Source organism: Neodiprion lecontei, chromosome 6, assembly GCF_021901455.1.
Source record: "Neodiprion lecontei isolate iyNeoLeco1 chromosome 6, iyNeoLeco1.1, whole genome shotgun sequence".
NCBI classification, from domain to species: domain Eukaryota; kingdom Metazoa; phylum Arthropoda; class Insecta; order Hymenoptera; family Diprionidae; genus Neodiprion; species Neodiprion lecontei.
In genome coordinates this window covers 4,595,984-4,619,718 of record NC_060265.1, presented here as the reverse complement: position 1 = coordinate 4,619,718, position 23,735 = coordinate 4,595,984, and the positions used below count along the sequence as shown (strand labels likewise).

Genomic DNA, 23,735 nt, shown 5'->3' with positions numbered 1-23,735 from the left:
TTCCATCGAAGTGAGCTGCCTGAGAGCGTTGGCTTTTTGACAAGAAAGTTTGTTTTTCAAATCTGCACACGAGCCGACCGTTCGAGCCTTTCATTCGTCGCCTTATCCATACCAGGAAAACCGCGATGCCCGCGGAATCGAGTTCCGTTGACGGTTGAAAAATCGTTTCGAGTCAATTCCCAATCCTCTTATGAGCTTTCGAAAGTCCCTGCAGCCGCGGCACGGCGAGACGAGTTATGCAAGGAAGGGGTGGGCCTAGCTGTCAGACGTTTAAACTGGCAACGGAACTTCCGAAAACGGCATGAATTATGGGACAACGAAGGAACGTTATCGGGCAGCCCGATTGAGACCCGTATCACCGACGCCCGCGTGTCTCCCGGCGCTTTTCCGCCGTCCCGGGGGACGCGGAAACCCGGAAAACGTCCCTCGGTGCAGCATTGAAATATTGAACAGCGGTGTGTGTGTGTTCCACAGTTGGTAGGTACAGGCCACGTCACAATCGCTGACACAATGAATACAACGTCGAGCGGCTCTGTTCGCGTGGTAAATATTATAATTGCTCCGATCCATACTGCAGGCGTCGGCGTAATTCGTTTATATCATGGATCGAACGTAGAGCTGCTGCTGATCCAGGTGCCCGTTTAACCCCGTGTTTATATCAACGTGCTCGCATCGAAATGCCCCGGCGACTCCCGCGGGTACCGGAAACTCGGCCAGGACACGCTTGTCGCATAAATGCAGACATGTCGATAAAATTTCAACGTGTACGACGCACGAATATCAGCCTCGTGTCCACTCGTATCCGAATATCGGCACGCCGCGTCCCACTGCGGCAGTCTGTCATAATTTATGCTACCTCAACCGCTATTTCCGGTTCTCCAGGGCTTCGGTCAGCCCAAAGTCCGAAACTCCATCCGCTGATTGACGGTTATAATTCTTTGCATCATCACCTATTCGTTACCGTCATCCAATCGATGGAGTAGGGCACTTGCGACTCGTAGGAGAAAAAAGCTCGCCGTTAGAGAAGCGCGACAGCGAGTCAGGGAAATGGAAAATCTCCAGCCGCCTCGAATCGGAGAGAATGGAAGCTCGGCGATCCGATCCCGTAAAACCCCGAAGGTCAACCCCCATTCACGGAACACAAGGTTCGATCCTTTTGGGCTCCGGAGGGCATAGAATGTCGTGTTTCGAATATGGAAGCCATGAATGGCGATTTCCTAGAGCCGTCCTGGCGCTTTCTGTCGAAAGTATCTCGTAAAGTGACGATATTTCGGCGATACAAAATACGCGAGGCTGGACCTCGCGTGATCCGGCAGGACGTCGGGCGCTTTTCGAGGCAAAGGGACGAAAAGGCGGGCGGGGTTGGAAGGCTTGACCCGGCCCGAGGCGGCATGGATACCTTGTTATCGTTTCGCGGGGATCTTAACGCGGGCCTTCGGCAGTCGAGGCTGAATCGCCGACTGGTAAGTCGCGCGGGAAAACGATCCGCTCGCTAAATGGACACCGGCCAGCCAGCGGCAGTAAACTGGTCGCATAAAAACTCACAGATATGACGTAAAATGGCAAAATATACGCGAGCCTTCAACGTCGTCCTCCTCCTGCTTCAGGACGCGAGAGGGAAGCTGGTGCTGATACCGACCCGAGATGCAGCCTGTGGGAATGATCGGGTGAAAGTGAGAGTGATGGGGCGTCGATAGATAGCGATGATGTATGGACCGGCGTCCTTTCCCTCCCTTCGTTTCGTTTTTTGCTCTGTGTCTCCGGGCGCATGACTCTTATCGAGAAAAGCATGCGCCTGAATAAAGACGGGACCGGGTAACACGCGGCTAATTCGACCGTCTATCCATACTTTGTTTGGATGCGTTTACGAGGCGGTGCAGGAAGTCGGAAATCGTCTGAACTTATCGTTAGTGAATTAAGCGAGAACGGCGAAACGGCGACAAAGCTGCGTAATGAAGATACCGAGTTGGCTGGAATTGCAGAGGGAGGAATAAGAGAGAGTTGTGTGAAATCTACGGGGAGAAACGAAGCATAGAAATACACGCGGCAGATGCTGCCTAGCTCCGGACCGATGGTAATGTTAAACTGTGACAAGTCCCGGGATAAAGCAGCTGGATAAAATACAACTGAATTTCTCCCGTGTCGGAATTTCAAGCGTAATACTATATAAGTATATACCGAACAAGGCGGGCGTCGAAATTGTTTCAGAAAATTCCGCGACGAGACAAACATCTCAATGTCTCGCTGTACGTACGGACGCTCGACGATCAGCGATCAATTTTTTCAAATTGAAAGCGACAGCTGAAACGATGATCACTCAATAATCTCCAACCGGAGTCGACGCGATCGTGAAACCGGATTCATTGGATCGTCACTGATATTAATATCTACTTTGGAGTGGATTTGAAATAGCGAGAAAGTTTGTTCGGTACTAAAGCAGGATGTGACGGGCGTCGGTGAAGTTGGTAACTTTACGCTTGACTTGTTTATATTGGACAGGGAACATTGCGGCTCCACTGTTTGTAATTTGGCACACCGTAGTCAAGCAGCCTGTGCAATCCAACTACATCCCTACGTCCAGGCTGCTCCGGGCTGGTCCACTATAGCCCGAGGGTCACTTTTGCCAGGGGTTTTCGACCGGCGCCAAGCGCTGACCGACCTCGTCGCTTCTGGCCGCCGAAGCAGCGGGAGAAAAGCTCGATTTCATCGCTACTCCCGTCTGCCCAGGTCTGCTGTTCCTTCCATCACGCCATTGCAGACACCTGCATCTCGGCTGTGCTCTGTTCCACCTGTTGACAGGTCGAGGGCCGTGTATGTCGGGGGACGAACGGATCTCCATCGTCTGGCACATCGGGATGAGCTATGGCATCGCAGTTCTTGAGTTGGCTGCTTAGCGTCACCGTTTGACAAATTAACCATCCACTTACGTTCACAACCTCGTTTCTCATTCGTCTCCTCCAGCTTCCGGAAGTTTGCCATGCGCGTGACACGCGCTCGCTCTCGAGAACCGAGCACCTTGGGACAGTTCAATTTGCTATCACTCGAGACACGGCAAAGCGGAATTGAACGCTTTTACTACGCGAGAAAATCTCGCTGGCCGAATCACGCGAGCTGGGGAGGCTGAGTCAACGATTCGTGATTAAGTTTCGATTCAGATTTAAATTTGTTTTTGGATGCTGGGAAAAAGATCGAGAGACAGACGGCCTGTCATGCAATCTGATCGGTTTGTTTATCGCGTGGTAAGAGACTTTTTCCAACTAGTATAATTCCACCGGTTACGGTGCGAGTCGTTTTCATAATTCATCCCTTATTATCTTAACGAAATAACTGCATTACTCTACGTGCTACGGTACTCGACCGTGAAACAGATAAGGAGGGCCAACTTTTGTTCCAACTTCTGACGACCCTTTTCCTCCGGCATTTAAAATCCGTAAATTTTCATAACGATGGAAAAACTTCGACGTTTCTACCCCTAACGGTTGAAAGGGGGGAGATTCGCCTAACGTGGCTATGGATCTGCCGTCTCTGCATAGACTTTACTCTGCCAAGTTGCTCTTACTGGGGAAGACGCAGCGAAATCTGTGGCAAATGTTGATATTGGGAGATAGTGTTAATAGGAAATGAGAAAAAGCCATCGTTCGCTTTAACGACTTTCGGATACTCGACGAAGGAAAACCGTGCTGCGATGCAAATACCAACACGATTGCAGCGGGTCGGAGGTTGGGGAAAGCTAGAAACCCATTGTGTACAGAAACAATAGTAATTAGCCTTATCTACAAGCAGCAAGATTGCAAGGCAGCCAAGTCGTCTTCCATTGCGTTCGAATTACCCAACCATACCACTCAGGCTTCGCTCCGGTTTCCCTGCCTAAGAACCGCCCTATATCGGCTAATATCCGGTCTCAACGTGAGATCTGCGATCGGATCTTCCGGCCCCTTTTCCCCCGGTCGAATTCTCCCCTCGATCAGATATCCCGCATATTACCCTCAGGGAACTTGGAACAGCTTTCGTTATGACGGATGCACTTTGACGTCTATAGTCGAGATGATTTGAAGCTCGGCATTCTTGCGATTTTCGAAGGCTGAAAACTTTTTGCCGTAGAATCGATTTTTGGAAGCTTTTTTCATCAGTTGAGTGAATACCGTACGATCTTATCATTTTTTAGCGGTGACTCTTGACTAGAGACTATATATGCACGATTTCCTTTACATATGAGAAACACGGTGCCAGCGTTTTACAAAACCGATCAAACTTTACCCTCGGGATGAACGAGGTTTTTTTTGTTCCTTCACTGTTTTCCATCTATTTCTATTTTATCGTCGAGAAATTTTATTCACCGTAAGCAATTTTAGCCGTGGAATATTCGCCGCATGTAAATCGGAGCGCGACTCTCTTCGTTGTGGGGAAAAACTGGCAAACTGCTGTCGGGAATTGTAGCTTATGATCTAGACAATCGAGAAAAAGCTTGTCTGATCTTTTTCTCCTTTCCTCCGCCTCTTTCTAGCGCAAAAATCCAATGTGTGCATCTCCATCGCTGCAGTACGATGAAAGTTTTTCAGTAAAAAAAAAGAAAAATACGTTTTACCACTCCGAGGAACATCGCGTTCGTCTGTCTTATTTTCCTACGCTTTGTCTGTTATCTTGTTACCTTAACTGGACGCCAATTTTTGACTAAAATGCGCGTATATTGTATAACAAGCTATTGACAGTCGAGGATTCGTTTTGTTTTCTGAAATTATCATCATCATCATCAGCGTCGTCGTCATCATCGCGAGTACAGTTTGAATGCGCTCTGCAGCCGGGTATTTCCCTACAATTTCCAGTCAAAAGCATTTCCTCAATGAGTTAAACACGAGGCTTTTTTTCGTCTACTTCCAGCCCTCCCTCTTGTCACAGGAGCTCGTTACCCAACCGAGAGAAAATACTTTATTTTACTTGGGGTGTCACAACGTTCCTCGTTTCCTCGGTATTCCACCAAGTCCTGACTAGTAAATAAATTGTAAAGCAACTGCGCGTCCCAGTTATCTCATCGCATTTATTTATCCAACACCCTTCACCGCCATCCCTCGCTTATTTTTCTAAGCACCAGCTGGAAGTATCAGAGCTACCTTTCCAATCTCCTCCTCAGACAACAGAATTCTCTGCAACCGAGTTTTTGTACCTGCGTTACCAACTCGATGCACATCGCCGCTGTGGTGACCTAAAAAAAACTGTTGCAAATTACTGAGAGGAGATTTTTTCTGAGATACGAATTTGGCGCATCCACCATTTATGTCTAATCATGTTTTTTCCCTTACTTGTACGCGCAAAATGAGGTAAATTTGCGATGATTATGTTAAACACACATTGATTCAAGTCCGTGAGATGAAACTGTGTATGTATTGTTACGAAGAGTAATTAGAAGCAAAATCAATTGTAATGAAACGCGAACTACGCAACTCAGTTTGGTTCTGCGGTTTACCTAGTTACGGGGCTGCGGGTAAAACACAAGTTGTAATCCGACCGCCAACAGCCAAACATGCAGAAACACTTCACGCTCATATATCGCGACGTTATCCGACTCGGTATGTAGGTTTAAATAATTTCAGAGCCCGCATAGATTACCGAGTCGAGTTTAATTGTAAGCACAATTTCACATCTCCCGCTTCGAGTGGTACCGGAAATGAACGCAACTCTTCAAACTTCCCGCACGTTTCGCAAAGCGAATTTTCTTTCCTTTGTTCCGTCAATCATTTACGAACATCAGCCTGTTTCACGAAAAATCTCAGGCTGGCGCCTACGATCAGCGGCAGAAAAAAACGAAAAGTAAAAGTTACGGTTGCGTCGAAGGTGGTATTTAAAAGCGATTACATCTATGCGTCGAGCGTTGATAGTCAGCGAGCAATAATAGAGGAGGGTTCCCGGGTAATTGTGAGCTTCCATCCAAGTCGCTAACAAGCCATCTCGATCCGTAGACCGGGTTGTCTGGAGGCGTCTTAAAGCGTCGTTGAAAACGAGTATATAAGCTCAGGGGAACTCGTCGACGCGCCGAAACGTAATAACGTATTATTAGATTCTAATGTGTCGGATGGCTTCTCGGGGTTCCACCGTATACCGGCCTCTTACAAACCTGATACAAGGTAATTACTTGACGCGGGCCGACCTTATTATTTTCACCCGACGATATCAAGGCTGATGTAATTACACGTAAACACACTGACGGGCCTGGCTTACACTCGGGGATCCGCGTCTGCGCGGCCCGGCCGCAGCCGCAGAGCGACGCCGCGACGCCAGGAATTAAAATGCGATTTCCCGATCGGTGGGTGCCTAAGTAAATTTCCACACGCGCTGAAACAACCCCCGGAAGAGAAGCGGGGACCTTTGAAAACAAAATATCGGCAAAGAAAGGGGTTGAATTTATATCCGGTGAACAGTCGCTGCCCCGTGCCCCAGGACACCTGAAAGGTTCACACCTCGTTTGAGATGCGGTTCGGTCCGTCGGCCACCTGCTCACCTGCCCACGATCGGCGCGAAGTGCACGCCTCGTCTCCGCCCCCTCGTTCCCGGACGTTTTTTTTCCTTCATCCAGCTCCTCAGGATCGGCTTCGCCCTCCAGGGACACAAACACGTACCCTCGACTCCGGGTTTCCCGTTCTCCGCGTACCCTCGGGCGCCGTTCTCGTTAACCGGAGATTTGTGGCCCTTCGGTCTCATTAAGACGTACCGCCGCGTGGCCGCTATTGTCCCTAGAACCTTCGCCCGCGGTTTCGTCCGGCGGAAACTTGACCGTCAAGACGCTGCTTGCGTGGGTGATCCGCGATCAGATCTCCTTCTCAAGTTACTGCAGCGAGTCGTGCAGGGCAGAGCGTGACCAATGATCCTGAAAGCTCTGTAAGAATCCGTTGAAAGCTTCTGCAATACATCCAGTCAGATATATTCTCGATCATGTCTATCCGAGTGATGGAGGAATCTTTTAAAGATTCTTGTAATCTCATGACAGGTTTTTACAGTAGTTCGGAATTTCGCTGACTATGAAAGTGACGATACGAGGCCGGAAATGGAGCCGGATTACACTTCACGTCTACGATGCTCCGCTGCTTTTAGAGAACACTCGTATACTCGGAGGCTTGTGAAAGCTGCTCGTGAGGGGCCGAGCGGCTGCAGGTTATACGATTGAACGCAAACAGTCATTGATTGATTTGCCCCGTGCAGGCATATTTATGAGCTGTCGTGTTCAGAGATTATATTTTCCTCCCGGTAAGAAACGCAATCCCCCGTCATCCGCTACCTCATCTTCCATCGTTCCCCCTCTCTCGCCCCTCGGCGTCTTTAGGCGGCGTGTAAGGCTCGGCTGGCGAAGGATAGGGGTGAATCCTGAATGGAAGGGGGTGGGTCGGGTGGCTGGTTTTGTTGGCCGACGGGTGATGTATGAAGCCCGCCGTATTGCTCGTGCTCTACATAAATTCAGCCCCTCTCGTTCGTGGAGTTACCCCGCGAGTCCTCGCCGACGCCACGATTCTACAACGCGTCGCGAATCCGTTATTCAAGCTCGACGGGCAGGCGGACATATTTAATATCGCGTGTAACCCGACGATGAGAGTTTGACGCGCGTCAACTTTCGCGCACAATTCTCACCCCGTCTCACACGCAGCGGCGATAATCGCAACGAAAGAGGATAAAAAGAGGATCAGGCCCCGGTCCGATCCGCCTTATATCTAGCCGACTCGGAAATCGTTACCTACCTACCGTCCTAACGCCGCTCGAACCGCGGTCCGGGAACCTGTCGTGACAGCTGCTCCGCAAACGGGTCCGCTGTTGGGCCCGTTGGTTACACGGGCATTAACGCGTAATGGACCCAATCTCTGCCTTGCAGGTATCTCTCGCCCACCGGGCCGCCGCTCGAATTCTTGGTCCCCGGTCACTCTGGTTAAAGTTCGAAAGTGGTCCTCGGGATTCGGATGAGGATTATTGAGAGGTATTTTGATCGGGACGCGGTCGGACCGCCATTAGAACCCGAATGTCAATCGGAGAAGATTCTCCGGATTAGTATCCCCGAAATTTCTCGCCGCAGCTGCGACGTTTCGGTTCGCATTCGCCGCAAAGTCAAACCAGCGAGTCGCACCTGCGGATCGCGGTGCCGCGTTTGACACCCTTACGAATTACTTTTTTTATTTCAACCATTTTCCCGGCGGTTCGGGCCGCACGGTGGGTGAATAACTTGAAGGATCATGCGCGCGTGGCAGGGATGAACTTGCGGAGATAAGTCGAGACGGGCTTCGGGGTGAGGTTGGCTCGCGGTCGGAGTCACACGAGACTCGGTGCAGATAACGAGGAGCTAGCCGGGAGGCAGAAGAAGAGGCTGTGCGGCGGCAAGGTGCGGTAACTGTTCGCGTTCAGCATCTGCCGCAACGGTATATGTATGGTATATTTTATACCCGCGAGCATCGGGCCGCCCCGAAACCGCTTATTGTGCTCGAGCCTGGCGCATATCTGATTGGTAAGATTTAATGAGGCTTTGATAAGATTCATGAGTCAGATTGGAAAGAAGTTTGGTGTGAATACCGAACGAGTCGCGCGGCTCTGCCGGCTCCGATAATCTCCCTCCTCTTGATCCCCAGCCCTCCGAGGACCGAAGATCTCAGATTATTAAACTTTCGTCAAGTAAATAACTCGGAAATTCGAAATGATACTGTATACAGAAATTAAGTACCCTCGATATTGTGGCTACACCGCTCTGTTCTCTCAAATCGACCAAGTTAAAGTTTCACCTGTTTTATCTCGTCGCTTTTTGTTATCTTACAGGAACGTGCTCAAGCCACACGTTTTCACAAGAATTAACGATCAGGGATCGAAACTTCATTGTTGATTTGAATATATACTTTTTTTTCTCACTCGGCTGAAGCTCTTCGCCTTAGATATATCGGAAATGAAACTGTATAATATATCCCAGACGTTTGGCTGTGGTTTATTCGTTTTCGAGATACACCGGTGATAAATCTGGGAGCTGACCAACTTACATATTCCAGGGAATAGATGCGTATCGTTTGCGTATCGGAACGTCAAGAAGACAGTGGTAACATAATACTAGAATATTTTCTAACGGATTTGTGTACGCGTCAGATCACATCTAATGATACCGGCATTAGATTATTGTCGGGATAATTACGTTATTAAGGAGTCGTTTCTCCTGACCCCGTAGATCGTAAACAAATTCCTCCGAAAAGAATCATTGCTATTTCAAAAATTCACTTGAGTTTATTCGCGGTAAGCGAAATGGGCGTATCATTAACTCGATACAATCATTGCGGGTAGTAAGAATATGGGATATCATGAGTTATGTATAAATCGGTAAGCCATCGGTTATTTAATAGTGTATTACCATACTTTATGGAATATGTTATTAGATACCATCTGAGCGTTTGATAGCGATCAGCTATCGCGTGGGTAAAAGCTGGAATATAGATGGAAGTGGGAGGCGGGTCATGTGACTATATACAACCCACCGCAGGCTCATAAAGCGATATTGTTTTCTCTCTGGGTCAAAATGCTCTGAATATGTATGCACTCCCTGGTATCGCTGCCTAGCCGATGCACGTGAAACACGCTTTCAGGTGCAACCACAATAACGCGGGAGCAGGCAGGTATATAACCGTAGGAATTCGATGGCAGACTACCGCCCGATGGAAACAACCCGCGTTGCATCCCTGACTGTTCTCGAGAACCTTTGTAATTTCATTTTGCGACCGTATAATAAGCCGAGCCGCGAGAACGACGCCGCGGTAATTGGAGGCTGCAAGATCGAATTGAGGAGCCGAAGGACGCCTTGTTGAGTTGTGATAAATAGAGAGAGGAACACCTTTAATTATATCAGTGTCAGCGATTCCGGGCCAACTTTCAACCGCGTAATCACCCCCTTCTGGCCGGCTGACAACGCCTCGTTAGCAGCCGATCCTGTTTCCAGGTGTGTCGCCGGGTTACCGCTTCTCCTCAATTCACCTTTCCTATAATTTTTCGGCGGTGTTTGGTATTTTCTTCATTCTCAGCAGCCAAGCTGAAATTCCGCGTAGAAAACCCTCGCTGCCCTGCAAGTAGAGCTTTTGCGGAATATACGATACGCGATGCGAATCTAGACTAGCTGGGGGAGCTTTCAATTTACTTGGAACATCACACGCCTCGCTTGGCCCTTTGATGTGTGCGGATGATCGAGGCTAATGATCGGTAAGTTGCCCGTATTCTAGAGGGACGCAAAAATCTTACGAGCGTAAATCGCGTGACGAGATTAAGGTCTTCGACGTGTTTCGCATTTCGGGGTTGTACGCTGTAATTGCTTTCTCATATTTCACCCGTTTCAATTCTCCTGGTTGTTATTTCAAGATCCGTGTGAGAACTGAAAAGTCCGCGGGGTGTGCGTGCAGATGCGGTTCCAGCATCGCTCGGAATCTTCTAAGTGGCGGTTGCGGGTCGAGTATGGAATCTGCGTGCGGTTGCGACCCTGATCTCTCTAGTATTAAACTTCTTTTCGCCGTTGCATGATCCGGCGATAAGCCGTACAGCCGCGGAAATGATGGTTTGAAAATTGCCGGAAACCCCTTACCGTATATCATTACGGAGTGTCTCGTTCCTCTTTGGGGGGGAAATTCACCCTGCATGAGAACGGACGCTGCAGGCACGCGGCCTCGTCCCTTCAGCGTCTCGTGTGTGTAATGGCTCCGAAAGCTCTTGAGGTACGCGACGTGTCGGTCACCATTCTTCAGGATTATAGTTTTACGTTTGAATCGATCGTTTGCCGGAATGCCGCGCGCGTCTCGTCGACTCAGGCATACTCGACGGGTTAAAAGCCTCTCGATCCACACGCTCGTCACTCAGAAAACGCCCGGTCGGAGCTAGTCGAGACCATCCAACCTCCTTCGTCGTGCCCCCTACGTTACGTTGAGATGCCGTCGCTAACGAAGAGGACAATGGGAGAAAATCATGCTCCACAGGTGTCACCGCGCTTTCGTATACACTGAGTCGAGTGGCGGTGTAATTAATTATACGTATGAATTTGACTGTTAATGCCTCTTTGTCAGCGCTTCTATATACAAGCGCATTTACCATTTCAATGAGAGACGAAAGATAGACAGAGGGAGAGAGAGAGAGCGAGAGGAGGCCCGTGTGCTTTCGGAAATCCAGCCGACCTCGGCATGATTGTTACTAAAGTAGCCTTACAGATTGGACACAAGTTAGGCACAAGCTGCACGTTCTCATGTTTTATCTGCGTAAATCCTGCAGCTTCTCCGGTTTCAGTAGTCGATCCATGGATTTAAGCTTGTACTGCGCTTACGTGTAGTGGAATCGGATCGGGCAATCGGCTTTCAAACGAATGGTAATGAAAGGCGGATAGAAAAAAAGCAAATGTATTACGTTGGTTGCGAAAGTGAGATCGTGAAAAATCGTTACGCAAAGTTTGGACGCAGCGAGTTTCAAGCTCGTAGCACCGACGCCACGTGAAACACATTAACAACCGAAGGAGCAGCGCTGGCTTTTAAGCTTTTCTGAAAATTAACAAAAACGAGAGCACAGCCAGTGAACAACAAATTTGCGAAAACTTTCATATTCCGTCTAGACTCTTAGTCTCTCCTCATCACCGATCGTAGATCAACCCTTTTAAGAATAAGCGAGGGTGGTGAGTCGCTTTTGCGATTTATACACTCCGACGTACTCTCAGTTATTTTCCAACTGCAGTGTACCAGTTCGCTACTTGGCCTTGGAGACGGGTCATTAGTTATTGTCACAGCTTCTTTATTTTCCATCCCCGCAGAAATCCGACCGAATTTTATATCTCAGAGGGAATTTATTCTCCCTTTTTAGTTATCGGGTACATAATTTCACCCGAGTATCTATCTCGTATTCCTACGCTAGCGATGCTACTTTAGCAAGTTTTGAATCGCCCTGGGGACAAGCGGGAATATTTACTGGGGTATTTTGCACGTTTAGCTCGCGAATACGGCTGAAATACAACTGACTTAACGCGGGTACCGCGCGTCTCGAGGGTCGAAAATTTTTATCAAATTTTGTATGTATTTATCTGCGAAATCTGGTTGGGAAAAACGTGCCAGGTATAGCTAGGCAAAAAGAGATAAAGATAGAGAACGGTATAGAACGAGGGGCGTGATTGATGGCCGAGTGAAAGTCGCTTTGCCTGCTTTTTGCCCTGCACTCGGGGAGAAGGGTGTGTGTACGATATTATGAGAGAGCGAGAGAGAAAGAGAGAGAGAGAGAGAGAGAGAGAGGACGAGTGCTGCAAAGAGGCAAACAAGTCGTCACGAAACGCGAGAAAGACGGCTTAGTCGCCAGCGGAGGTATAATAACCGCGTGTACAAGTGAGCACGCATTTGCGATTTCAACTTGTCGACGTCACATCTTGTACGTGCCCTTCTAAAAAGCAGCGCAGCGTCGCCTCACCCTACGGGAAACGATGCTTGTCTTGTTAGCCGTTCCGTGACTCGCTCGTTACCAAGGATCAACCTGATGACATGACGAACCATTAGACGCCACGGAGTTGGCTAAAGCAATCTTCCTGTTTACCTAACGCGACTTCTATCCTATCCTCTCCTAGCTCTCCACCTACTGGACGAAGGTTAGAATATTTCTGCCTTGATTGAATCGCTCGAAAGAAAAGCTTCGTGGAATTATCTGCACTCCGCTCTTCTGATCGTTGATCCGAGCTTCGGTGTCACACCGTTTCCACGGTCGACTGACTCGAGGTATAACCTGGGGCATCAGGAGCACTCTATGGTCTAAAGCGATTATCCCTGCTCGGTCAAGAGGAACCGGTATGAGGGATCTGACAGGACGCCTATCGGCGGTATATTTGAGCGCCAAGATACGCAGCTGATCAAAATGTATAGGCATGTTTAATGTACGCGGGTAATGCTTTTTACGTCAATTCACGTGACTCTTGCTCCTCGACCCGACGAAGCTGACAGTGTGGTGACAATTACGTTTGATATTTCAACGAAGTGATATTGTTTGAGTTTTCGAGGTGCGACGTACCGCTGGGATGTTAGGCGGTGAAGACCAAAGCGTTCGGGACCAGTTCAACCGCGAGACGTCACCGTATTAATATCAACCGTGACATCAATATTCATGTAACCCGTCACTCGGCAGGGCTTCTCTGTCGAGCTTAGTCCCGTATCATTCATTATACTCGTAAGTCTTAAGCTTTGGACACATTAAGCGGATCATATCCTTCGAGTCCGAAACCCGCGAGAGGGTTGCCAGACGCTGTCTCAACTCTTTTGATAATCCGGGCCACGTCGCTACGCTATTATCTCGGCTTCGTATATTCGGCGTGTATTCGAATATACCTAACGGTCATCCGTTCTGCCGGCATCGTAAGTTTGTCGTACCTATCTGCGGCACGCTCAAAAGGCAGAAGAGAAACGAAATTTCTATCCGTGTAATCGGTGAATAGAGAGAAGCCATGATCTTCCAACTTTTCGACACTCCCAATTGTATCCTTGTCCAGATATCGGAGTAACGAATAACCCAATTTCCACTGAAAGACGTGGAAGGATGACGTATTCGTGTATATTTTATGAGTGCAGGCAAGCAACTCGGATCAACGAAATTTAAACCAAATCGCGTGGCAAATTGAAAAAGAAGGTACAGGGACGTAGCAATGATGGTGGTGATAATGGAATGAAAAGTGCAAAAAATTGGTGAGAAATCGTGATGCGCGTGGCGACACATCGATTTGTAGTAAATATGGATCGGAGCTGAGGATGCCATCGTCGAGTAACGTGTACGTCACAGATCTCGCATATAGGTATATAAGTGATGCATGCGTACATTCAAGATTCGGAGCATCATTCCTGACCGCGTATTCTTTTCTCAGAGGTTGTTCCGTCGTATTTTGAAAAAGCAAGAAAGCCAGAAATGCACTAGAATAATAGGTCGGCGTCAGTTGCTACGCTGGTCTTTGTGTTATACCAGGTAATACGAATAAAAATTATCATAAAAAGCAAGCTGTGAATGAAGACAAAGGCTCTGATGGTAGGCCGACCGGGTCGAGTTGTTCCTAAGTGCGTGCTAACGACGTGACCCTTTCACGGCCTTTAAAAAGTGCTGCTTTTACTTCTGACTATACCCACTTGCCTATTTCGTCCGTTGTCTACAGCCTGGAAATAAAACGACTCAATCCTAGGGTCCATCTGGTCCCTAAAAACTTTTAGATAAGACCGGGGCGGAGTCGTTGCATGGCTGACTGCTGCGGGTTATTCAACGACCACAGGTTAGTGAAACGATGAAAAAACTTCGGTCAAAATTTTTTCTTAGTCAGCACTAACAATCTTCCGATTTTTCGGGAGCAACAGCGGGACGTTCGCTCTGTGTGGATGATCAGTCCTCCATTTGTCATCGAGGTGAATAGCCCGAGAACAATTTAGTCCTCGATACGATCAAAATATACTTTGAATCGTGTGAAATAGTAATCGGTTAACATTATCAACGACTGTATAACGTTCAGGTCGCTCGTCTAACATCAGTAGCAGTAATTCCTTAGGTAGAGATATAGTCGATCTATTGAGAAGCCAAAGTCCTCTCCTATACATATATACTTGGAAATAATTGATACCATAGTAATAATTCATAATCCAGCTGGAACTGGAGTTTGCCGTCGATTTATGTACAAAAACTTAGGTCTACGGGTTGAAGTCGAGCTATGTAGCTGGTGGCAAACATTTCTGAAGACGGCAACTTCGCCACGTGTAGACGTATAGTTGAACGTGTCCAGCCAGGTCCATTTGTCAGGCTTAGTCCGCGTCTGCCCTCTAATCACCCCGAAATGGATGACACGGTGCGCATTTCTTGAGAAGAGCGTTGTGTGCGCGTGCGTTTGTAGAAAACCACTAAGTACCATTGAAGGCTTTGGGACCGACCGCTAGATCGAGTGACTATTCAACGTACGAAGGATCTACTGATGGAAAAATAGACGATCGAGTGACGGGGCGTGTTAACAGCACTGACGTTTCATAGTTCTCTATTTCTCTGATAATGGGTGAGTCGAATACCTTACCGAAAATCGTAAATCCTTGTATTACTGACCTCTCGACTTTTCCCTCCGCGCAGTGGGTTACGTCCGAGCCGCGTACGCGATGATGCTCTGCGTCGCGAACATGATAATCTACGGACTAAAAGTTAACATTGCCACGGCTATAATTGGTATGACGAAACGCAAGCCCGTCAAAGAGGGTGAGACAGCACCACAGTGCCCCCAGTTCACAAATGACCATACCGAGGTTTCCACGATCCAAGGACCGTTCGAATGGACACCGGTTGAGCAGGGACTCGTCGTTAGCATCTACTTCGCCGGATACATGCTCGGCATGTTTCCCAGTGGATACTGCGCCGATAGGTGAGAGAACAGACCGAGCAATCGCCGTGTAATTGTGGCTCGGTACTTCCCGCAGGTTTAACTCAAAGTGGGTGTTGATCGTCACGGTGTTTTTCAACGCTGTTACAACGATTCTGTTGCCGCTGACGGCACGAGCGCATCTCCACGCGCTCTACGCTCTTCGCTTCTTCACCGGTTTAGTAAGCTCCTCGAACTTACCGGTAATGAACGTGCTGATGGGCAAGTGGGTTGTTTACGAGGAGAAGGGCATGTGGGCGGCGATCATATACGCGGGCATGCCGCTCGGTACGGTGATATCGATACTGACCACCGCTCAAATCATGAGCGCCGCAGGCTGGGAGGCCGTATTCTACGTCCACGGAACTCTGCCTTTGATCTGGTGTGTTATTTTCATCCTCTTTTTTGCCGATAATCCCGAGTCGCAAAAGTTTATCACTGAAGAAGAACGGGAATACATTTGCGGCACCTACGCTCACCGCAAACCCTTTTCTGAGAACAAGCCCAGAGTACCATGGAAGGCCATTTTTACTTCGGTACCGTTCTGGGCCCTGATACTAACCAATACTCTTGGCAATTTTTCCTGGTACTTTTTACTGACCACGGCGCCTCTCTATATGAATCATGTACTGAAGTTCAACATCAAAGCGGTGAGTCGACCTTGCCTTTCGCTTTTTTGGCCCTCGCATGTGAGAATTGCTTTAATGTTTCAGAACGCGGGGATAACCTGCTTTCCGTATCTGATCATCGCAATTCTCAATCCATGTCTCGGAAAGTTGTTGGACTGGGGAAGAACGCGTGGTATTTGGAAGATGACTGTAGCGAGAAAAATTGCCGTCACTATAAGTTAGTAACATTTGACGAAGTCTCGAGTGATTTTCAACTTGGTTGAACCTCTCACCCGTGTGTCTAAAGATGACGCTGAAGCGTTCCGTTTTCCTCCACGCTAGGTTGCGTCCCGACCGCTGTACTCATATTAATCATCGCTTACATCGGGTGTCACAGGTTGGCCACAACGATTCTTCTTTGCATAAATATCGTCGTAGCCGGTACAGTATTCATCGGCCACTTGTGCAACCAGAACGACTTGTCCCCGAACTTCGCAGGTATTTTGATGGGCATCACAAACACCCCTGGCACTATTCCGGCGTTCGTTATCCCAGCCCTGACAGGGCACTTTACCAAAAACGAGGTTTACTGCAAGTCATCACGATAAAAACAGAAAATATTCTTTATTCAATATTAACGACGAAAAGTTCCCACCAATCGACTTCTTTTCAGCACACCTTCGGTACCTGGAGAAATATTTTCTGGATAGTCATCATCTGTCAGATATCAGCGTGGCTGATATTCACGATATTTGGATCCGGTAACATTCAGCCTTGGAATGAAGTTGAACAGAATGCTGTCACTGAAGAGGTAGCGTCTGAAAGTAGAAATCGTGAGAATCGCCGTCAGTAATTAACAGTCTTTATTCATCTTGAATTCACCAAGCGCAAACTGGAATGCACTTTGAGGATTAATCAAGATATGGGAAATGGAGAAGAACAACGAAAGTTCTTTGCTAAATGAAAATTCCCTTGACACAATTATTTCGACAAGACCGTGAACAGGTGCTGCCGCCTGTAATCATATGCGTACGTTCGTATAAGCTGTGCACCTGCACTTATCCACTGTTACGCTTTCGGTGAGCAATGTACCGAATACTGCGTTCCTTGTTGACGTATAGCGATCCGCAAACGTTGCGCTCGCGCCGGAAAAACGAAGAAAGTCTTCACGCATAATTAACCCCGGGCCACCCACGTGGCTTCTTGGTGGACCAATTAGGTGCCACCTGGCGGAAGAATTCCTCGCGTCCCAATTATACCGTAGAGCTTCACGCAGTGTGGTGCTACTAGCTCCGCTAAAAAATACTTTGGTATGTCGTTATTTATCTACGGTGACGCCATGATTGAAGTAGAGATATCGTTTTTTCGTTTTCTCTTTCGTCGTTTCTATATTTATAGTCCGCGAAGCCATGAAAGCTTGTCCCCTCGATCGCGAGGTGTGTCTAATTTGAACCAGATTATCAGATGCCAAACGATCCACTTAGCTAGCATAGTCGATAGGCTGGTTTCAGATGTCTCGTATATTGTTTCGACAAAGACTTATATAGAAGATGCCTGAATCTCGACGCTATCGAACCTGTTGGTCAGTCTTTACTCCCAGGACTTTTTGTGTGCGGTACGGTGCTTCATCATGGGAAATGCACCTGCTGTTCTGATCATGGAAATCAGGGGTGAGCGGCCCCGAACGGAATTCGTAGGGAGCTGAAGAGGAAGAAAAAGAAGAAAAGAACACCGTCAGACATCGCAAGGGAATTGTTTTCAAGGCTTGATCACTTAGTGGCTCTCCGTCTACCTTGTGATCCTTCCTATCCTCAATTTTTCGGTTTAATACTTTTTTATAACACACATATGACAAACCTGCAGCTGGCCCGCGACCCGGTGTGTCTGGTATCGGAAAAAGCTTAGGGAAGAAATGTGTGTCAGCGACGTGGTACATAATGGAATAATGCATCACCACTAATCTCAGTTCCATTCAGAACGGGAATTTGAATTTGAATTTCTATTCGAGATTAAAACACACCCTTCGAAAGTGGCGCGCCCCCAAGGTGTCACCAAGGCTGCAGATGCAGGAGCGTCAGGTGATCGGTGGTTGAACCGTTCGCACGACTCGTCAAAACTGTCGACGAGCTTGTTGATCCGTTGTGCTTTTTCTCATACTATGACGCGCGGAGCTTAAGGTCGCGAGAATGCGATAACAATATAGAATAAGAAAAATCAATGGACTGTTCTCTTGCATAAATGAATCGGCGAAAGGTCGACTGCTTTCAATTTCCTTTCTCTCTCTCTCTCTCTCTCTCTCTCTCTCTGTCTCTGTTTCTCACCCTCGTTCTTCCTCCTCTCTGACGGTCTGGCATAGCGAAGCACGACGTGGTTGTACGGCTGGCACGCAGGCGTTCTTATTAAAGGTGGCGATTTATCGTCGGTAATAACGCCGAGGTCTGGCGCTACTCGTGCCGCCGGTGGTGGTACTGCCACTGCTTGGTCGCGAATGTCTCGTACCGCTGGTTGGTACCGAGCTATAAGAAAGGGTGAGACCAGGGTGAGTGCGAGTCGGTTATACACGTGCAGACGAGCGTCGTGAGCTGGCTTGAAAACGCAAGGGTTGCACGTTGCAGGGTGTCTCGCTCCCCCGTAAAATGTGTCCGCAGTCGTAGAGAAGGTAGGGTGAAGCGAAATTAACAATTCCAGGCATTTTCGCGGCGTTTGAAACGGACTGAAGCCATCCGGCGTCCACGCGTTGCAACCAGATCACAGGCCGAAGGGACGCACCGTTTGGAAGCCCCCACCGAAGTACTCGGGCATGGAAGCAACGGTCATTGCAAGTCGTAAACAAACGGAATCCTCCGGCTTACGACTAGATAACGATAATTGTGTCCAAAGCCGGGTTTCCCGGGTGAGTTGATATTTTTCACGGCAATTGACGCCGCCGCTCGGCATCCACTTCTCGGAGCTGACGGTGGTCGACGTCCGGAAAATACGACAATGCAAACACGGATGGAAATCCCGCAGATTTACAGTTACCCAAGGGAATATGGGTCACTGGTTATGTGGGACGAATAGAGACTGCCGTAGGTGAACGACGCCAGCTGCCTCGAGTCACTTTATCTCCCTCGTGCACCCTTTCGCTGCCTTCTGGCGTGTATCGGGGGCGCGGGGTTTCATACCAGTTTTCTCCCCGTCCTTTCTACGCCTCCGCCACGCTGCACGGGTGTGCAAAATACCCCTGAGCGATCGAGCGAGTACCCCGCGTGCAGACGCGAAACACTTTACCACAGCGACGACGGTGCAGCTCTTGTTCGGCCATCCACGTGTTGGCCGGGCAGAAACAACCGGCTCGAACCAACGGACTCCCCACCATCCCTTGGTGAAAATATTGTGTACAAGTGCGCTTCGATTGACTGGCTCATTGCGGTAAGAAAAAGGCCGGCGCGCATCCCCTTTGTGAACGTTGCAATATGCGGCGCGAACTCTTCCTGCAGCGATTAGTTATCATTGTGCGATATAATATTTTATAAATGCACGCGGATCGTCATGCCGTAATACACTTGCGTGCACGCACATCCGCGCATTTGTGTCGTGGTGCGGAAGTAAGCCGGGTCTGGTAGCGCGAGTAATCCCCTTCGGAAATCAAGGGTCCGGTTCACCTCTCGGAGAGCCAGTAACTATTCCCTTCCCTAACTCCTCGTTCTGCGCGGCGTGAAGTCATCGTTGGGTAATTGCGGGAGAGTCGAGGAATTCACCAAGGTGGAAAAAGGCTTCAAGTTAATAATATTTTCACGCCTCCTCATCTTTCACCCCGCGGGGACAGCGGGAGCGTTGCTTAGCTTCGCGACTCAGACGTCCCGCTGCTCTTTGTTGAGCTTTTCCTCCACCGGATTTTCGTCAACGTGCAGTAACACTAACACCCACCTCCCACCCCCCGGATCCGGCTTGAGGGTGGCGTCAACGCTTCGGTAAAGAGCTCTGGGTTATTACGCACGTTCATTGTTGTTCGCTCACACTTTATTGTTGTTTCAATTACGCGGGCACGCGGGATAAACGCACCCCCTTCGCAGCCCCGGTTTGCCCTCCCCCTCGTCCCCGCTTATTCCAGTACCGCTTCCCCCCTTTCTCCTAACCCGCCCAACCACCCACCCCTATTTCCAACTCGACGTACTCGCCCGTCGTCGGCATATTGTGCATGCATAATTTAACGTGTTCAAACAAATAACAAAGTTTTCGCATGCTGATGAGAACCAGAAAGAGACCCTTACTCTCCTGCTCCTTCTCTCTTTCTCTCTTTCACTTGAATCTTGAATCTTGCCGAGTTTTTGGCGACGCCAAACTGTCGCGTTTTCGCTCTTGGATATTTCAGGTTTGTCTAGATTGGTAGGTGGGCGGATTTGCATTCGAATATTCTTTCGAAATTATTATATGCATACCGTCTAGACTTTAGCGTCGCGTCCCTGCAGCTGCATTTTTACGTTTGAAAAAAAAAACAAAATCTTTACATAGCAAAATAACGGTAAAAGTGTTATTACTGGTTTCTCCACCACTGCGGTTTGCTCTTAGACCGAAATCACACTACGCGTCGTACGTTTCCACTCGACCGCTCTGCCACGAGCTTCTCTCTTTCCAATTCATCTTCATCTCCGTCTTTCTTCATCTCCTGTAAAAACAGGCGTGAGATTGGTACAGCGCGCTTCGTATGATGGCCATTCGATCAGCTCAAAGGTGCGGGGAGCTGCTGAGTCTATTTATAGAGAGCGGCCGGATCTCGGGTTGAATCGAAAACGCGTTTACAGTCATACCAGAGAGTACGTTCTTATGCATTTTTCAATTAACTCACACCAGCCCACGGCCCCGTGACAGTGCACCTAACACGGTTCAGTATCGATTCCTTCTTTGTACAGAGTGCACGAGATACCGAAGCCCGCGTTCCTCCGTCAGAGCAGAAACTTCTTTGACGATAGTGAACCGTTTGACGGGTCAAACTTCCGTCACTCGAAGCGAGGGAATAGAAGTCACTGCACCTTTCGAAATGCTGATTCATCCTCAGCTGATAACTGCGAAATTAAAGAGCGTTCGAATTAACGTACGTATTCGGCATCAAAAAAGTTTTAACAAGTACGAAGAATTTGGGTGAATGGGAGACAGGTTTGCCTATGCAAATTGACATGGGCTCCGTGATCTTGTACGTGAACGAATAACTTAGGTGATGAAAAGACGGCGCGGAGTAAGTGTTGATAAATGTTTGGATAAAGTGCTCGTGGAGGGAGGAGAGGGTTCTTCGGTAGTCTGAAGGTCGTCTGCGAGGTTTTTTATCAGCGTGCTTACTGTTATTACTATTACCATTGCTGTTATCGTCATTTTTTTCCCTCCACGAGTTCATGGAATCGCAATCTGTTCTGAGTTTATGGTGAAAACGAACTGAATTCTTTGACTAGGTATAAAAGTGGCGGAGAATTTAAATCGATATTGAAGGAAGACGGAACGGAATTTCATAAGAAATTGCTTGGTCATTTGATCACGATGCGTACATGCATCCAACGCTCTGCCGACCGATTCCTATGGGATAATCAAGGGATCTCATTTTACTCCGTATATTATTCTCAGGCGGGGTTTAAGACCCCGGTGAAAATACGACGCAGCTGGTACGAGGGAGGAGCCATGAAATCGGGGGGAGGCAGTGTGAAGTAGTGGTAGTTCTGTCGTCGGTTGAATTTATTTATTTTTTTCTTTATCGCACGATTTTTAATCAGAAAGAGGCTGCAAACAACGTACCCGGTGCATATATGCGAATGCGAATATTTCTACCCCAGAATTTAATTACCGGCCAAAACAGTTTTAATAATTAACCATCCCTTATAATCCGAGCTTTTGTCTCTCCGTAAGCGAGTCTGACTTCACCCCGAATCGTGTGTACGGAACTCTGCGGAGTTCTGCTTTTCCGCTCACGAAGGCGGGGAGAAAATGTCAAGGAAAGCCCGAGTCCTCGACTTAATTTCCATTTGTATGTGTTTCGCCGCCCCCGAGCCGCAGTGAAATTCGCCTGATGTCTCTGTCCAGTCGAGACAAAGCATGCGAGGGAACTTAAGCTAGCCCGAGATCCGCTCCAAGTGATTTGTGAAAAACATTCCTCGCCTGAATTTTCCACTATCGCTTTATACCGCCGCGCCGCGACTTTCTTCGGACGGAATGAGGTCCCAGTGACTGCGGGAATCCGAGTTGTATTGAGACGTTTGTATCCTTCTGGTTGAAAAATAAGTGCATGGATCATAATATTATGGTGCCGCCGAGTGGCGTGCAGCGCGCGCGTATCCGATACATTATTCTTCATTAAATTTAATTAAAACCTCTCCGTAATTACCACAGCGATATATTGCGCGAAGCTGGTTTCGGGCCCACCCAGCGGCGGGCCCACCAACAATTCTCGAGTCCGTCGGAATAGAAAAAAACTAGCAGGTGTTGGAGACGGCTGACCTTACAAAGTTGGTGTATATAGTTTTAATCGAACGTTAATCATCATCGTCGTTGTCGTTCTGCAGTGATAGCCACCGAAACACTTACGAAAATCCTAATATCCGAAACGCCCATCCAGACGAATCATTTGCGCGGTTTCCTTTGTGCATCTAAAGGGTTTAATGATGTTGGTATTTGGGGAGAATTTTAATTACCGCTTCGCTCCATTAGCCGAGAATTCGGTGAATTAAACAATCATCTCGAAACGTGCATGTCCTCAGGTGCACCTGCTCTTAACCCTCTATCCGTCAGAATCTGGCTATGGACCGGCAAACAGCAGGATGGAATTGAGGTATGAAAGAGAAAGAGAGGACCAGAGAGGAAAAGAAGAATTTGAAGCAAGACTCGCTCGAGACATTTCGATCAGACGAGACGTTGACAATATTTTTAAAAAAGTGATTCTTTTGTTTCTAAGAAAAAAGCACTCTTTGAGCAATCAGTGATTTCCGCGAACTCGTGTTCCGTTGAAAGACCGCCGGGATGCTTCAGGGATGAAAATTTCCTGGCAAGGTGATCCTCGTTAGCGGCTTCAGACGCTTTAATTGCCTCCCCACCGTTGCTGTTGACCCCTGGGGAGTTGGTGCAGCCAAGTTGCAACCACGGCGTGCTACTCGATAGTTCTGCAGTCAGCGAAGAACACTTTGTTCTTACGGTCTCTCGCGCTGGGAAGCTCGCCGCTTCACTTTGCGCCCTCATTACGTTGTTTCTCTTCTGAGTAATTTACCCCGGTTTTTCTCCCTTTTTTGTTACTCAGACCGGGGTGTGAATGAAGGGGGATGTTTCTTCTTCGTGTTTTCGTGAAGCTGCAGAATTGCGAGGGGCTTCGATCATCGGATCACAACAGCGCTCATCTCCGAGGAAAGAATAAGAGAGGGTGAGTGAGTGAGTTTCAGGGAAGTTTTTAAGGGAGTAGATGCGGCACCGTGATCATTACACAAATATCTTGGTACTCTGCTCTCGCGCTTGGGGGATGCAGAGACAGAAGAAGGAGAAGAAGAAGTGAGGGAGAGTGTAAAGAATAGCTGGGTACTCGCTTACTCCGAGATACTTAACCTCGCCTCATTAATTATCTAATCCTTGTTCCTCGTAACAATATACTTCGCAGGCCCCGCGCTTTTCCTTGCAGTCGCCTTACCTCGGCAGGATCTCTGCCCTGGTCTTGCGTCCTCGCGATAGATAAAAGGAAAGACACTCGCACCCTTCACGCTCGGCCAAGTTCTTTCCACGCGGTGCGTCCGAGAGAGACCGGGGTT

The 23,735-nt window shown here is 48.4% G+C and overlaps 2 protein-coding genes across 5 annotated transcripts in view; one reads left to right on the top strand and one right to left on the bottom strand.

Moving 5' to 3' along the window:
* Positions 1 to 23,735, bottom strand: part of LOC107224631 (teneurin-m) — a 342,331-nt gene that overhangs the window by 236,340 nt on the left and 82,256 nt on the right. The window lies entirely within an intron of this gene.
* Positions 15,016 to 16,834, top strand: LOC107222833 (sialin-like). The gene is made up of 6 exons (XM_015662351.2): positions 15,016 to 15,019; positions 15,091 to 15,376; positions 15,432 to 16,023; positions 16,087 to 16,219; positions 16,324 to 16,565; positions 16,655 to 16,834. Exons 1-6 carry the CDS (start codon positions 15,016 to 15,018, stop codon positions 16,832 to 16,834), a joined length of 1,437 nt encoding a protein of 478 aa, XP_015517837.2.

Coding starts and splice junctions, on each gene's coding strand:
- LOC107222833 (XM_015662351.2), top strand. Junction 15,377..15,431: donor AGTGGATACTGCGCCGATAG/GTGAGAGAACAG, acceptor TACTTCCCGCAG/GTTTAACTCAAAGTGGGTGT. Junction 16,566..16,654: donor GGCACTTTACCAAAAACGAG/GTTTACTGCAAG, acceptor ACTTCTTTTCAG/CACACCTTCGGTACCTGGAG.